The sequence below is a fragment of the Penicillium cosmopolitanum genome (assembly GCF_028827165.1).
Source record: "Penicillium cosmopolitanum strain IBT 29677 chromosome Unknown utg000005l:1.0-4006212.0:1.0-4009387.0, whole genome shotgun sequence".
Taxonomy (NCBI): Eukaryota; Fungi; Ascomycota; class Eurotiomycetes; order Eurotiales; family Aspergillaceae; genus Penicillium; species Penicillium cosmopolitanum.
Genome location: NW_026622675.1, coordinates 72,605 through 89,370, shown reverse-complemented (window position 1 = coordinate 89,370; position 16,766 = coordinate 72,605). Strand labels below are relative to the sequence as shown.

The 16,766-nt window shown below is 50.1% G+C and overlaps 4 protein-coding genes across 4 annotated transcripts; 2 read left to right on the top strand and 2 right to left on the bottom strand.

The window, feature by feature from the left end:
- Nucleotides 1-1,101: 1,101 nt before the first annotated feature.
- On the top strand, nt 1,102-2,659 carry N7509_003049 (putative salicylate hydroxylase; the record flags this gene model as incomplete). The annotated part of the gene is made up of 6 exons (XM_056627686.1): nt 1,102-1,188; nt 1,261-1,878; nt 1,943-1,997; nt 2,060-2,123; nt 2,180-2,279; nt 2,342-2,659. Coding segments are annotated over 6 exons (1,242 nt in total), but the record flags the coding sequence as incomplete, so codon positions are not given.
- Nucleotides 2,660-3,716: 1,057 nt separating this feature from the next.
- Nucleotides 3,717-10,418, bottom strand: N7509_003048 (type I polyketide synthase; the record flags this gene model as incomplete). The annotated part of the gene is made up of 8 exons (XM_056627685.1): nt 3,717-4,890; nt 4,955-7,557; nt 7,617-7,772; nt 7,886-8,833; nt 8,893-9,516; nt 9,588-9,873; nt 9,942-10,221; nt 10,274-10,418. 8 exons carry the CDS (start codon nt 10,416-10,418, stop codon nt 3,717-3,719), a joined length of 6,216 nt encoding a protein of 2,071 aa, XP_056490419.1.
- Nucleotides 10,419-12,155: 1,737 nt separating this feature from the next.
- N7509_003047 (GMC family oxidoreductase) lies at nt 12,156-14,189 on the bottom strand (the record flags this gene model as incomplete). Its single annotated transcript, XM_056627684.1, has 6 exons — nt 12,156-12,179; nt 12,238-12,724; nt 12,787-13,098; nt 13,181-13,521; nt 13,597-13,744; nt 13,825-14,189. 6 exons carry the CDS (start codon nt 14,187-14,189, stop codon nt 12,156-12,158), a joined length of 1,677 nt encoding a protein of 558 aa, XP_056490418.1.
- Nucleotides 14,190-14,907: 718 nt separating this feature from the next.
- On the top strand, nt 14,908-16,054 carry N7509_003046 (putative isopropanol dehydrogenase; the record flags this gene model as incomplete). Its single annotated transcript, XM_056627683.1, has 2 exons — nt 14,908-15,669; nt 15,728-16,054. 2 exons carry the CDS (start codon nt 14,908-14,910, stop codon nt 16,052-16,054), a joined length of 1,089 nt encoding a protein of 362 aa, XP_056490417.1.
- Between the last annotated feature and the right edge of the window lie 712 nt (nt 16,055-16,766).

The window sequence follows — 16,766 nt, the reverse complement described above, 5'->3', positions numbered from 1 at the left end:
CTCCGCGGGTATCTGCGCCAAGCCCGCCTCCAGCTCGCTGTTGACAACAAGTACGACCCCCCTAGCCTAGAAAATTTCGTAGGATATGATGCTCCCCGCTCCATCCCTTCTTTCTACCAATTCTTCTACGAAGATCTCTAAAGATCATTGAAAGGCTGATCTATGAACATCTGGTGAAACCTTTATAGTCGAGAGACGAAAGGGTCTCTATGTCGGGGAAGTCACTTCGCTGATCATGCATCTGCCAGTACTGATTCTGACAAAAGACAGCATGATAGTGACTACCATGACAGCTGACAAGGCCCGGGACAACAAATCCACAAATGAAAGAAGAATTAGCCAATATCTTCTTCAAGTTGACTTAGCAAAGCGGGCATACCAGTATATAGGTAGGTTTCCCTCGTAGTAGATGCTATGCTCCCGTGCCTCCATTGGTAGTGCCGCTTCCAAGGTTAATACTACTAGCAACATACTAGTATTTCCAGAATCACTTAAACAACATTCAGCATATAAATAAACCACCATTTCTTATATAAAAGATCCTGAGTAGTACTGATATGTCTAGGTACATGAAAGGATGCATTCTCTTCCCACCAGCTATCCGCCACTCCAGAGTCGACTGAAGACCTCCGTAAATATTACTATGACAGTGACAATCTCTACCCATTGTCGAAAATTCGAAATTTGTCAGGTTAACGGGTGACACTCCAAGCTAAATCAACAACTTGAAAATCCATAGCAATCCATAAGGGTCTCGGGCCTGCGCATAAATGCCGCGTTTCGGCCACCGAAACCGAGTACCAACATCTGAGTTGGTTCTCCACGTTGTAAGGATACCAGGCCGCTGCCTTTTCTTTCCCCTTCCTTCTGTCTTCGCCAGGGATGTTACTTGCTAAAGCTCCCTCTGACCCACAGGCTGGAAGCGATAAAGAATAATGAATCCCCCCCGGGGGTTTTCGGATGATATGATGATAGATCGCTTGACGAAGACCGTCGTCGTATCTGTTTCGGGTCCGTAATTGTTTGCCATTTCACAATTTCCCCTCTGTCAACTGCCCTTCTTGTAAACTCCCCAGAAATCGAAGTCGTCTTCCCGTCGTCATGCCTCTGAGGGTTATTGTTATCGGCGCAGGCGTTGCTGGCTTGACGGCGGCGGTCTCCTTGTGCCGCGCCGGACATGAGGTGAAGGTTTGTCCGCTTGAGAGGTCTGGATGAGCCAGGGGCTCGCCCACAATACAGATCGCTGGCTGACCATAGTAGATCTTCGAGCGGTCGGCCTTCGCGGGCGAGGTGGGAGCGGCGCTCAATCTAGCACCCAATGGCACAAAAGTACTGCGAGAACTGGGATTTGACGAGGAACGAGCACGCTGCGTGCAGATGTTGAACTGGGACACAGTCAATGGCGTCACGCTGGACCGCATCGCATGCCAGGATGTCAGCCAAGCCAGTGAACGCTTCGGCGCGCCCTATGTTGCGGTACATCGGGTGGACTTGCATGAAGAGCTGATGAGGCTGGCGGCCGTCAACCAGCCTGGCGGAGTGCATCTTCACTTATCCTCACCCGTCGTGCGCATCTATCAGGAAGAGGGACTAGTCGAGTTTGAGGATGGTTCGGTGGAACAGGCGGATTTGATTGTTGGGGCGGACGGGCTGCATTCCATCACCCGTGCAGCGGTCGTTTCCACGACAGCCCAATCGACTGGACTGAGTGCTTTCCGCTTCCTGGTCCCCACAGAGGTCCTCGAAAATGACCGTGCTGGCCAGGAGCTATTGGACTGGAAATCGCCCGGAGCCACCATGTTGGCCGATCCAGGCTCTTTCACCGTCGACCAAGAGCGGCACCTAATGTGGTATCCATGTCGCAGGCAAGAATCCCCCGTAATCCCTGTTTTTCACATTGGAAATTGACCTATACCTCGTCCACTGCAGTGGCGCTATCCAGAACTTCGTTGGAATTCATCCCACGGTAGCCGGACCACAGCCAGAAACACCTGAAGGTACGGGTCATCATCCTTCAGTCTACTTTCTCGGAAGCGAGCGATCTCACAAGATGGCATAGAGTTCAAGCTTCAAATGTTGCGTGAATTCGGCAATTTTCACCCTCGAGTGGTAGAAATCCTCAAGTATGTGAGATTCTTGCCTAATCTATGCCTGCGGGTGCTGATTGATTCCTGGGCAGACTTGGGGAAGTCGTGAAATGTTGGCCCTTATTTCAGATTGATCCACTCCCCACGTGGACGAGCGGAAAACTCGTGCTCATCGGCGATGCTGCTCATCCGGTACGTAACCCAACAACGAGAAAAGAGGTATGTGGGCTAACGACGCAACCGTCCTCTCACAGATGCTTCCCTTTGGTGGCCAGGGATCCAACCAGGCCATCGAGGATGGAGGGGCAATCGGTTTTCTACTCGTCAATGTCGACGATGAAACGCAGCTGCCCCAGCGTCTTCAACTATTTGACCAGCTCCGGCGGCGGCGGGCATCTCGGGTACAAATTCTCTCCTCCGTACGCGCTAACCGGGAGAGTGTAGTTGAAGACAAAATCAAACCGTTCATGGAGGATGGAGTGATATGTGAGATTCCAGAGTCGGTAAAATTTCATTCCCGGCTAATTCAAGTAGTTCCGAACTCCTTCCCTGCCAGGGTTTCTCATGATGCTGGGTAAGTCTGAGCTTACCTTTCTGCAGGAGCGATGTATAAGTCTGTGCTGACAAAACCTGGGGCTATACTCGTAGGTTTGACGTATATGCCCGGTCCCAGGAAATGCTGCAACTGCTGTTCAATTCTGGTGACGGCGAAATGTTTTCGGACCACCAAACAGCCTCGTCGATAAAGCATGAATCGGATCGATCAATCACAAATGAATCATAGTACAAGGCATTTAACGAATCAAAGCAAACTCTGGAGCTACGCAAAGTGAGGAGCATAGTTATTCGTTGCCCTACTATTAGTTAGTTCGTTCTCGCCAAGTCTGTCCAGGTAATAGACCGTGCTTTCAAATAGGGTTTTTACCACATCATGATGCATGAAAATACTACTCAATTGTCCCGAGGTCCCCAAGGGCGCTGAATATAGTACTACGAAATAGTAGATCACAGAATGCCAACAAGCCCATAGATGGTGTAACGATCCGTAACGAGCAGGATGGAATCACTACAGTGATATCGGACTGACATTTTATTTAAAGCATAGACTGTACGACCTGCCCTTGTGGAGTCGACAGTATCCGCAGCCTTGTATGCCAATCATTGAAGGAAGTGTATTACAAAATACTAGTACTAGGTAGTATATGAATTCATACCACACGATTAGTACTAGTACAGTAAGAAGAGTCCTAGAAGCAACAATAGAATAGTAGCACATGAAAAACACAACAAGGCGTAGATAAATTTGAATAACATCAAAATAAAGGGTAGTGGACATTCTATTTGGAGCATGGTGGTGGAAGAAACGGATCAAACAAAAATAGCATGCATAAAGGAGATACCGCTGAATCAATTCAGTTCAACATCTGCGACGAAGCCAACTTAGTAAGATTGAACACACTTCCCAAGCATGACGACAGCGCGGCTCTCTTAAGATCCTCGAATGATGGTCGATCAGGGAATGGAGAAAATGAACAACTTGACCCCTGCACTTAGACTTCACTTGTTAATCGAAAAATCATTTCGCTCATCTCCTGGCGAAGACAGGAAATCTGTCCGTTCGATCACCTATTAGCTTTTGATGGATCGAGGGGATCTCAGGATAAACCATACCTGGGGATACTTCATCAACGAGAAATAGTCTGTCTCCAGTTGCGCCACGTCAACATCTCCGATCAGTGATTCCCAGCCTAATGTTTCTGATACTCCCCAGTTGGCATAAATCCACGGAGCTAGGGGCGAGTCCGGAGTGTTGGCTTCTTTTCCAAGCCCTTCGGTCGTCGTGAAGAGTATTGTCTTGCTAGGCTGGCGGCAGGAGATCATGCTACGGGGTTGATACTTCAACAGTGACTGGATCGCAGCAGCCAAATGTTCTTTCTGCCTCGGGGACATGTAACTCCGCTTGCCACCTGAGCCACTCATAATTCCAGCCAGTTCTACCATTTCCGGGCTGACCGTGATGCCTTGCAGTGCTGACGGAGCTGGCGTGGGTGCAGGACTCGCGACCAATAAGAGACCGAGAACTGATTCGCCCGCGGCGAGCAGGAGTTTGCTGACCTCGAATGCAAAGATGGCGCCGATTGAGAAGCCTCCCAGGATATAGGGGCCGGTGGGTTGAGCAGCGCGAATGGCGGCGGTGAAAGCGGCCGCCATCTCCTCCACGCGGCAACTTCCGAAGGAGGATGAATCACGCGCAAACGGCGATTCTACCCCGTATACTCGACGTCCACCCGCCAACGGTAGCAGTTGAACATAGGCGCTAATCGATCCGGTCCCATCGGCAAGGAGAAAGAGCGGCATGTCACTCGAAGACTTGGAGCCTTGCAGCATAATGGCCGAAGCAGGAGGAATATTGAACGATTGAGATACATGCGTCTCCATTTCCGTGGATTCGGATTCATTCGGGACCTTCTTATCCTCGAGGGATTCGGGAAAAGCGAACTCAACCTTCTTGCTCAGGGCTGTCGGTGGAGAATCAGGGGATGTAGTGTGAGAGTTAGAGACGGCGTTCGTCTCTTTTCCCATCGCCTTGGTGGCGTCCGCAACTGTCGGGTTGTCCAGGAAGAATGAACCGGGAAGCTCGACGCCAGTCTCGTTGCGGATCGAGGCTATGACAGTGATCGCCATCAGAGAATCCACCCTCAGGTCCGCAAATGCCGTTTCGGCCTCCAAATCAGAGATCTCACAGCCGGCCTCATTGGAAACGGCAGCGAGGAGAATTTCCACAGTGGAGATATGATCAACACTGCTGACAGATGAAGCAGACGAACAATCTCTCAGGTGTTGCAAGTGTCGATGGGCCAGCCGACGACGGTCTTGAATCGTATGGTGTACCTGTACTGAATTCCTTATCCACGACCCATCCATTGTCCCGGACAGAATCCAAGGTGGATTCCACAGGGTCCGGTGCGAAGCGAGTCCCCACAGCCTTACGTGAGGCGGATGGCACCGCCGACATCAAAATCCGTGACAACGCCGTCTTTTTCATCCTCTGGAAGCGCACCCCGGTGAGCGCACAGACAGGGTCGTTGGACTCATCAAACACGTAAACATCACCCACCACCGCACATTTATCAGCGGTTTCGTTCATATGGGCATAGCTGGTGTACCGGGCCGCAGGCGATAGAGGCTTCAGAAGTCGCCAGGTGTCAAATCCCGTGGATAGGAATGCAATATCATCGGAATACTTCAAACCACAGTTGACAAGGAAACCAGCGAGGTGAACCGTCGCATCGAGCAGAAAAGGGTCGTACAAATAACGGCCTGCCGATGGCAAGGTCGGCATCTTAACCTCGCCAACAGCATCACGCAAGTTTGCATCCAGCGATACAACCTCTAGCCCTTGGTAGTGTTCCCCATACTCGACCAGGTTGGAGAAGAGGCGGTAGATAACGGGTCGAAGCAGCCGATGTCCCAGACTGGCGTTGTTGCTTGCTTTGAGCGCCTCGATCCGAGAGGATACGAGAAAGAGCGTGCTTGAGATTCCGTCTCTGAAAGTGGTGTCCTCGTCATACGCGATCTCGCATGTCCCGACATCATATGAAGATTCGGCCTCACGAACGTGGAAGAAGATCTGGGCGATATTGCTGGCAGAGGCTAGCTCAACTCTGATCTCAATTGCCTGTTTAGGGTCCTTTTCCATCACGACAACAGCCCGATGTAGGTCCAGACTGCGCATAGTGAGCAGTGGTGTGTTCAATACGCTCGGCCGAAGACGTTTGTAAGCATATCGGGCAGCGGATAGAGCCATGTCGGCGAAGACGGCGCTTGAGCAAATTTTGACTCCCACGACCGCGTGGCCTTGGATTGCGGCGAACAGATGTGCTTCCGAGGTGAGCGACTCGAATGTGACCGACACCTTGGACTGGTCGGCGACTTCGAGCGTCACACGCTGCAGCGTGGTCGTTGGGAATCCCGGAACGGTTGGTACTGCAGAAGATAAATCTTTTGTTTCAACTTCAGTCTGCACCAATTGTCCTGGATCAGGGTAAGGAGTCCAGTAATCTTTCTCGTCGAAGGCGTAAGTGGGCAACTGCAATAAAGACAGGAAGTCTTTGTACTCTTTATGGTACTCGGGCCAGTTGACCGGCAATCCGGCCTGGTAAATAGCCGCCAGGGTGCTTGTCGTTGTTGCCCAGTTGTCTTCGCCTTTACGAAGAGTGGGAAATATACGTGACGAGGCGGTCGGCCCCAAATTTGCACGGATGAGCCCTGAACATATTGGGTCGGGGCCCATCTCGATGAAGAGGGTGTCATCGCGAACGATGCCGGCACCTTGGCCCGCTTGAAGCGCCAGCATAAAGTTCACAGGCTCCCGAGATTGCCTCCGAAGGTATGCGGGAGAGATGATAAAATCGTCCTGGACAACCTCCCCAAGGAGGGTCGAGGCGATAGCGATCTTTGGAGCAGAGAAAACGACATTTTGGGCGCATGCCTCGTACTGGTCGAGAATCGGATCTAACTGCTTGGAATGGAAGCCGTAAGGCACGTGCAGGAGTGTCGATCGATTGCCTTGGTCACGCATACTCTGTTGTAAGGTCTCCAACTCACTGGTTGTGCCACTGACAACGGTGGCATTGGGACCATTGAGGCAGGCGATCACACATGAATCATAAAGGCCAGAGGACAGAATCTTAATGACTTCGTTGGCTTCATTACCAACAGCAAGCATGGCATATTCATTGGTAGCCAGGGAGTTCTCCATTATGGTCGCCCGGCATCCAACAAGGTAGAGCGTGTCACTGACAGTCAAGACGCCGGAGCAGCAGAGTGCTGCATACTCACCCAGGCTGTGGCCCATGACCATAGCTGGTTGGAGGCCCCAGCCCGTCCACAGCTGAGCCAGGGCAATCTCGACAGCACACACAGCCAGTTGGACGCGAACCGGGCTCTCGTCAGCCAGATTAAGGCTGTCGTTGGCAATAAGGTCCGTAAAGTTTGGCAGGCCCTGCGCATCAACGATGGTCTGGAATGACTCGATTCGGCTCCGGAATGCTTGATTTTGGTTGAAGAGCTGTTGGGCCATGCCTGCATACTGAGACCCTTGTCCCGTGAAGGTGTAGACGATGTTGGGACCACTGGCAGCACCGCGCTTACCTTTCTTGCTCACAGCAGCTGAACTAGCTATGTCGCACTCGAGGAGTTCGATAAGATCCTCTACGCTCGCAGCAGTGAAAGCGGAGCGCAGCGGACCATGCATTCGACGCGCGGTAGTCGTGTACCCTAGGTCTGGTAGAGTTGTGTGCGGGTATCGCTTTAGATATTCCAGACAGCGCTCCTTGTTTCCATGTAGAGAATTGGCAGTTCGTGCAGAGAACGCTATAACATGACGCGTTCGAGGATCTTTCGCTTTGACTGGTTTGTCGGGAGCCTCTTCGAGAAGCAAGCAAGAGTTACCACCCTGAAACAAATTCTGTTAGCACAAAGTATCACCAATTAGACATTGATAATTGCAAATATGGGACTGCACACCGAGGCATCGAAGCTATTTAGGAATACTCTCAGTTTCCCATCGTCAATCGGGCTAGGACGGAGCTTCATATCACTGCCGGCAATATGAACATTCATCTTCGTGAGATCGGGGAACCGATGGTTAATTTTGAATGGCATTTCCGGCTGTGGGGGGATCTTTTTTCTCCTGGAGCATCATTAAGACCTTGATAAGAGCAGAGATACCTGCTGCCTGCGATATCGAGAGTCAGAAAGGACCATATCCGGAAGTTTTATGAAAGAATACCTACAGCTTCTCCGTGACCAATATTCGCCTTGACAGCCCCAACAGCCAGGGGATTGTCCTTCGAACGGTTGTCGGCGAAGGTGGACAAGACAGAAGACATCTCCACAAAATCACCCGCCTGCGTGCCGGTGCCATGCATCTCCACATAGGCTACGCTAGCAGGATCGGTGGCGGTCTGGTGAAGGATCTGGTCATACAGACGCTGCTGGCCTTCTTGCGATGGGTGCGTGATGGACGACGCCCCCTTGTTGTAATTCCTCGCGGAGCCCTTAATGATCCCCAAAATATTGTCATTCTCGGCTAGAGCATCCTCAAGGCGTTTGAGAATAACTACACCCACACCTTCGCCACGCACATAGCCGTCAGCATTATCGTGAAACGTCTCGCATCCCGCGTTCGGAGATAGGAAACCCCCACGGCTCAACCCCGAGAAAGGAGCAGGCGAATCCAAGATTGAGCCGCCTCCAGCGAGCGCCATGTCACAGTCGCGTCCAAGGAGTGAAGAGCATGCCAGGGACACGGTGCTGATGCTGGAGGCGCACGCATTATCGACACTGTACGAGGGTCCCCCCCATTTGAAATGGTAGTTAACACGACCGGGAGCAAAGGCACGGCAGGCACCTGATGTGTAGTAGATGTCAATGCCTTGAGTGAAGAGAATATCACGCCAATCGTCCGACGCTTGTCCAAAGAACGTGCCAATACGGTCGCTGCCTGTTGCCAACGTGCCATCGGGCGAGTATCCGGCCATTTCCAGTGCTTCGTAGCTGACTGTGAGGAGTAGTCGATGGAGGGGATCGGTCTGGAGAGCCTCGCGGGGGGACATATTGAAAAGACGATTATCAAAGTATCCAGGTCGGTCCAAAAATGCTCCGGTGCGGTTCAGAATCGAGTTTTTCTCTTTTCCAGTCGCCCCGAACCATTTTTCCAGGTCAAATCTCTCTTTGGGGATCTATGCATTGTTACTTTCAGTAATTAAGGTCGTATAAAAGGGATCGGAACGGGAATTACCTCTTTGACGAATCTCTTTTGATCCAGGAGTGATTGCCAATAGTCCTCAACAGTTTCGCTGCCAGGCAGCCGAGCTGCCATGCCGACTATAGCAATCAAATTCGACCCACCGCGTGTTGAAATTGTTGAGAGCGGTGATTGCTTGGCGTGAGCATCGACGGTAAAAGGAATGCCCTTGGCCTCCAGGGCTTTTTGGACAGATACGAGATGGGGCGTGTATCCGACAGAGGTCACTCGCACCGGGCGACGACCCGAAGTTCTCAGGACCTCGTCAATTGTATCACTCAATCGCAGCATTTTCTGGGTAACCTCCGGGATGAGGCCGCGGAGTAGCTTGCCGAAAGTTGAGGCGGCACGGGGTTGACATGTATACGGTGAAAGGAAATTCGCTTTGGTGGTGATCGGAGTATTCAACAACGGCGATGAGCCGAGAATTACATCGAGGTCGAGCTCCGGGAGGTTTGGCATATGGACTGCCCCTCCAGCATCCGTCTTGACTCGGGATACTTGGTCCAGTTCCTTTGACCAAGTAAACAGTTGCGGCATGGTCGTCGGTGGCCCGAAGAGGGTAAGCCATCCCTTGGACGCAAATCCAATGTTGACCTGGCGCGCAGCGGGAATGCTCTGGAGTCTAATGTTAGCCAGCGCCAAGCAGGATATGGGGGAACAAAGGCAGCTAATTCGCTATCGCTTACTTGGCTGCAGTGAAACTCGTCTAGGATGGTCTGAACCTCTCCAGGAGTCACACCAACGAGAGTCGTTGCCCAGCTCTCATTCCTCTGGTCGACGAGCACCGTCCGGCGCCAACAATCGCGCGCGAAGCGAAAGATTATGTGGATGGTTTCAAGAGACAGCTCGTACAACTCGGTGTTGTTGCGTGCTGCTACCGCGACGGCTGCAGGAATCTCTCCTGTACAAAACCCGAGGACATGGATCGGATTTTCGGTAGAACCCAGGATGCTAGGGTCTTCTTCCGCGTATCTAGTTGACGATATCAGTATATCCCTGCGTCTTAGACGAAACGGAAAAATGCAATTTCGGGCACGCACAGAATTAGTTCTCCTAACCGAGCCACATTCATCAAGACCGTAGCCACAATTTCACTCGGGTTGTCAGATCTGGCATTGTCTTCAGCCAAGCGTAGAAGAGAGTCAAACTCTTTGATATTGGTTGCTTCCTCGGGACGCAACCTAGTCGACTCAAGCTGAACCGCGTCGCACGCATCACGGAGAAAGCGCCGGATGACCCCAGATGTCCGGGAGTATTCGACGAGCAGCCGAATGGCAGGCAGCTTTTCCACTGTTTGATCCCCATAAAGCAGGATTCTGTCTGTCGGATCAATTATCTTTAGAGTCATGATGCCGGCAGCTTCATTAGTGACCACGACGGTCCTTAATGGATGATATCAGAGAGTGTAGAGGAGCAAAGCCTGGTCCAGCTACAGACTTTTCGGGACAGTCTGTGAGAGGCCCAGGAAGGACTTTTGTGTGGTCACCATCCCCCTGTCCCTGGACTCGGTGTTTCATTGTCGTGTTCTTCGCCTTCTGCGCTTCGGCGACATAGATGCTTTGTCACGATCTCATATCTCAACATCAAGATGATACCATATTCATCCCGTAACCAAGAAATGCATTGCTTCTTGCCATGTGCAATCCTCGTTGGCGAATCTCAAAAGTCACCGGAAATATTCGCCGAGAAAGGCGATGCAGATAATGTTGAAAGGTTGAAAATCTTCATTTCGGAGAGGACTGGACCGCCTAGATGAGACCATCCGATACCGAGCAGATGAGATGAAACGTGGGATGCACGAAGTGGGTGTAGATTGCACGAAGTGAACTGAGGCTATCAGCACAAAGTGGTGGATGCGGGATGAGTCAGTAGCTCCATGCCTGAGGCCTCAGGCACTCTCGGTAACGTGTTTTCCAGAGCGGCGCAGTACCAAACACCAGACACCATAGTGAAAGCAGTTAATTTAAACTAAAAGTTGAATACCTCAACTTGAAATTGAACAGCAACATCATTACTTGATCTCTATTTCTGTGTATCGGCCATAGTTGATAAATATAATAATCCTCTTCTCTGGAGTGGTGTAATCATGATGCATTCTTTACACATATTACCAAAAATACGGTCACGGTCATGGGCACGCCCGGGCCGCTAGCCATCCATGCCCAGGTGGATTATATATTTTGGTAACACAATGCAAATATTTACAGGTACTACCTACTAGTACTGGTACTACTACCAGTATCCATTATCATAAGGGATTTAAAAATATTTATGCATACAGGGAGCCTTCCAAGGTTCAAGTTGGAAGTATAGTATGAATGATACTATCCATAGATCTTTTCTACATGCGCGGGAGTAATCCTATCAAAAAATAAGCCCTGGCGAGCTTTTGAGATATTGAGTTGTATTTCTTGGTTTAACCATGGGATCTGCTGCTTCATGCCTTGCTTTGACTTGCAGTTCTAGAAAGCGTTAGGTACTCAATACTACCATTAGTGGGGAATATTCTCGACTGCGAATCAGCGGAGACGGTTGGAAACTTGTGTTCATGATAGCCCAGAGCTAGGCCATAACACGAGTAACAGGGAAGACGATTGTCTTCTATGGTGTCCCCAAACTTCTAGGTTTTATTGAAGCGCAAGACCTTGGCCATATTGATCCCTCGATGCCTACGATGGTGAATTATGAATTTCCAGGCAGGTAACTGTTTCCACAGGATACTGGTAAATTGATATCAAAGCATGTGCAGATTGATTGAGCGATTCTCATTATACTATGCCTCATATTACGGGTTATTGCATGTGTGACATTATGTTTCCATCGATAGTAAATCCAGGGAACGTAGCAGAGTTAGACTATCGGGGAATGATACACCTTTTGTACTTACAGAAGTACATACTAAAGAAGATGTGCACATATGCTCGAAGCCTAATTTGGGTCATCACCGTGGAAAAAGCCGTTAAAAAACTACGAAGCCCAAAGGTCACACCACTGAGCAACCAACTACGTGAGCTTCCTACACTTTTGGCAAGAATCAGACTACTGTCCCTAATACTCCATGGATTATAAGACGCAGGGGTGCAGGGCTTGATTTGCGCACTACAAGTCCGTATAAATAAGGAGAGAGTTCATAAAGAATAAAGGCACGGCAAAGAGCCCTGGTGGCGGATTGTGAGCGACAGTCAACAGTTGACAAATATCCAGCCCAGGAACATTTACACCACACATACATCCGCAGGTGATTGAACATTGGACTAGGCTGACAACACTTCGGCCATCTAAATTTCAAGTTAGCGTGGGTTTATGGATATATTCGCATACCCTTAGAAAGCTCACCTGCTCCGCCATTGCATAGACAGCGGCCTGGTAGTGTCCACAGAGAGGGAGAGGAATCACACTCGAGTCGATGACTCGCAGGCCCTCGATGCCCTTGACCCGACATTCGGCATCAACAACGCTGCCCATGGCGCAGGTTCCACTGCCGTGGTTGACAGGGCGCGCAATTCGAATACAGCGCTGCATGATGGCATCGTCACTGTAGTCAGCTTTGATACTCTCGTCCATACCATATTCCGCGAGACCATATTCCGGACCAATAGATTGTTCGAGAGCGTTGCTTGTCAAGCGCACAACGGAAAAGAAGAGCTGCCGGTCAAACTCGTTCGACAGGATGTTGGGGTCACAGATAGCTGAGTCAAATGGGTCGGTGGACCGTAGCGTCACTGTGCCACGGGATGAGGGTGTGACCAGAATATTCATGACGCAGATGTTGGATCCCGTTGGCGCCGGCCCAGCCTTGCCAGTGAAGTCAATATGGCCGTATCTGGAACTATTTTAGCTTTCGTCCAAGAGAACAAGGTGGGGATTCGTCGAGGTGCTCCCTACAGGATGACGGATTCAGTGTGCGCTCTGCTCTTGTTCTTAAAGCGTTCCAGTTCGAGAGCATCAAGCTCACTCTGGGCAAGAGCAACAATGGAATCATTATCGTGACGGTGAAAGGCCATCCAGTCCACGGGTAGTCCAGTGGTCCAGTCACACTCGGGAGTTTTCATTGCAACATCTCCAAGGGATAGGCCGCGCTCTTCAAGGTTCCAGTATGTGGCCAGCATGGGATGGTCACTATAATTCTCACCAACCGGAAGGTCTGCCACCTTTTGGATTCCATGCCTTTCGAGCTCCTGACCAGGCCCAATCCCACTATACAACAAATTAGCGATATGTCGTCGGTGACAAGGCGCAGGACTAAGGCACTTGCCTCAACAGGAGAAGCTTCGGTGACCCCTGAGCTCCACTCGACACAATGACTTCCCGTCTCGCTGACACTTCGCCTTTGACGTTTCCAGATCGCAAGAACTCGACGCCTGTTGCACGCTTTCCTTGGAACACAATCTTGGTCGCATGGGTGTCGGTCCAAATCGTTACATTTTCACCGAACGGGTAGTTTCCTGCTGACCACTGGCGGATTCCATCGTAGGAACTAGTCGTCGCCTCGCTGTATCCCAGAATATCGCCAGAGTTCATGTCGTTAGCACGCTGACATCCTACAGATTCGTACATTCTAGCCATGGCCTCCTTCAATGGATACTCGCGTGGACGCCCAGATGAAGAAACTTGGGAAACCTAAAAGTGTTGCTTCCGTTAGCCTTGCCTCTAATCTCAATTTCACCAAGCTATCCGAGACGGTGTTTTGCTGACCTTGATCGGCCCAGAATCCCCGTGCAATGCAGAAAGGTCCTTATCCTGCAGATTGACCCCAGGGATGAAAGTCTCGGATTTCTTGAAGAACGGGAGTAATCCTTCCCACGACCACCGTTGGTCGCCTACCTCGGTTCCCCATCGCTCACTTATCCAGCGAGATCCGTCAGTGTGCGTACATTCGCAAGCTAGCGTGGAGAATAAGGTGGCTCGACAAAGAAAACATACAAATCCCCGTACGCACCACGAGACCAGACTTGATGGTTGATTGACGAGGTTCCACCGAGGATCTTGCCTTGCGTGAAATCCGTCGTCTTATCGCCAAGTGCCTTCTGTGGGGCACTTGGGAAAACCCATTTTATTTCTCTTGCGGGCTGTCCGACGAGGCCTAAACTTGGTTTAACCCGAGGATCCTGCTCCAAGCCGGCTTCGATCACAAGAATCGAGCTCTGTGGTAGGTAAGTAGAGAGACGGCTAGCCAATACACAGCCTTTGCTTCTTATCAGCTTGCGTTTTGCAGAGAAACAACACTGGAGTAGTTCCGCACCTGATGTACCTCCTCCAACGATGACATAATCAAAAGCAGTTCCCATAGTCGTGGTCGAAACGTTTTTGTTAAAAATAGAAGCTAGATACGCTCTAGAATCAACACAACGATTCATTACCACTGTGGGTTATATGTGTTTCAAGGGGCATTCGGTAGTTAATCATACTTGCTGTCGGGGTTCAATATCGTCGGAGGCTTCCCAACCAGCCAACCGAAATTGCATGGAACCGCCCGAAGTAATTAAGAAAGGGTCCGGTTAGAAATCGGAGAGTTTTTAGACCCCAGCAGATCTAGTAGGATTAAGAGTGTCACTATTTTGGATACGGTTAGTCTACTACGAATCATGAACGAAGTTAAAAAAAGGCCCCGACAGAGAGAAGGCGCAGCTGATCCTGACGAAGTGAAGGAGGGTTAAATTACCGCTAGTACTCTTCAGGAGATGATTGTCAGGGCTTACATGTACTGGATCCACCACCATATGTATGGTAATTAGAGGGAACTCGCGCTTAATTCTTCAACCAGTTATCAATTTACCATCTATTGGCCGTAATCGGTACTACCCCGTACTGATTCCCTCTGACTTGAGAAATCCGTTTGACCAATATTTTAATAATGCTAGAACTTCTGCATTGGCCTCCACTGCCATACCGATCTACAAAATGTTAAAGAAGGGCTACGTCCTGAATCCGGTTCACATTAATCGAGCTTGCTGTCAAATCGCTGCGGGGTATCATATTTCTACAACTACAATCCTAATAATAACAATGGCGACGAAATCTCTCCCAAAAACCTGTCGTGCCTTAGTCCTCAACGCAATCGGAGAACGCCTTCACCTCGAAACCCGACCTACCCCGCAACCAACCTCGGGAAGCGCCGTCATCAAGATCCTGGCAGCCGCAGTGCTTTCCTACTCCCGAGACATCTACAACGGTACCCGCAACTATGAACTTGCAACTCCATCGGTACCAGGCAGTGGTGCCATTGGGCGTGTCGCAGCCATAGGCCCTGATGCTGCTAAGCTTCAAGTAGGCGACCTTGTTTTCATTGATATCTATATTCGCGGACGCGACGACTACAGTGTTGGTGCCCTGTCTGGTATTAACGATGGCCACTCGGAGGCTAGTAAGCGCATGATGCGCGGGGAATGGCGTGACTCGACATATGCCGAGTATGCGAGACTGCCGCTAGAGAATTGTTTCTCGCTGAACGAGAAGCGGCTACTTGGATCACCGGCAGAAGGCGGACTCGGATACACGATTGATGAACTACTATATATTGCTGTTCAGCTCGTTCCCTTCGGTGGCCTCCGCAGTATTGGCCTGGCTGTCTGCGACAAAATCATAATAAGTCCTGCAACAGGAGCATTTGGTAGTGCTGCTGTACAGGTGGCTCTAGCTATGGGGGCTAGCGTTATCGCAATGGGCAGAAATAACGAGACACTGGAGAATCTTAAGTCAAAGTTTCTGCCCGATGCTAGCGATGATCGTATTCAGCTAATCCAAATCACGAACGACCTTCAGCAGGAGGTGGAGGCTCTCGCGAAATTGGGCGCCGCCGATGCCTTCTTCGATACCTCCCCCCCAGTTTGCAGCCGGTTCATCACATATCAAAAGTGCGATTATGTCTCTCAGACACTCCGGTCGCATTTGTCTAATGGGTGGTGCTATGGGAGATATGGCGATTCCCGCCTCTCCCGTCGTCCGCCGAAATCTCACTATCAAGGGAAAGTGGATGTATGAGCGAGATGATATCCTCAAGTTGATCCAAATGGTTGAGTCAGGGGCTCTGAAACTAGGAAGGGAAGCTGGCTGTCGGATAGTTGGGAGATTTCCCATGGAAAAATGGAAGGAAGCATTTGATGCTGCGGCAGAACATGCTGGTCCAGGAGAGAGAGTTTCGATTATCCCTTAGAAATCACATCCCTCTTATGGTTCACTGGGTACCACCTTCGCAGTCTCGAACCCATAGGTGCCAATTTATTCGGGTGGAGCTTAAACAATTCTCCCTTCTTACTTATTCCAGAATAAGTATTATCTTGCTACCGGTTCTCCTTTCATGAAATCGCAGGCCCGCTGCTTTGGTCGAATTCCAGCTAAGAAATAACACAAGCGGATTTGCAGGGATGAATTTAGAGTATCCTTCATTTGGCGCTAATATTCTTGTTCGTATGATGAGATATAGTTATACCCTGACATTCCCAACTCCCTCGCCTATATACACCCTCGGACTACTAGTAGCACTAGTACACTACATTCAATCTGCACACTTCTATACATATATATCCATTTCCTAGTGCTACTGTATTGCCTACGCGCACTTTCTGCAAGATGATATTGTCAGCTTTGTGCTGGATGAGACAAAATGATCCATCTTTAATGACCCCATCCGCAAGAAAATAATTTCTATCAGGGGAAAATCTTCAGGCCGACTCGAGTACTCTTTTTAGATAGGCTACTTGTCTAGATTCCAACATTCAAATTTTAACCTAGAAAATTTTATTTCATCGTCGCGCGATTGTTCTATCTTTGATCTAATATTGGACGACCAGAAAACTGCATTCACGACATCAACCAGAGAAGTTACTATAGGCCGGTTTACATGACTGACGCGTCTAAGCAAGGAA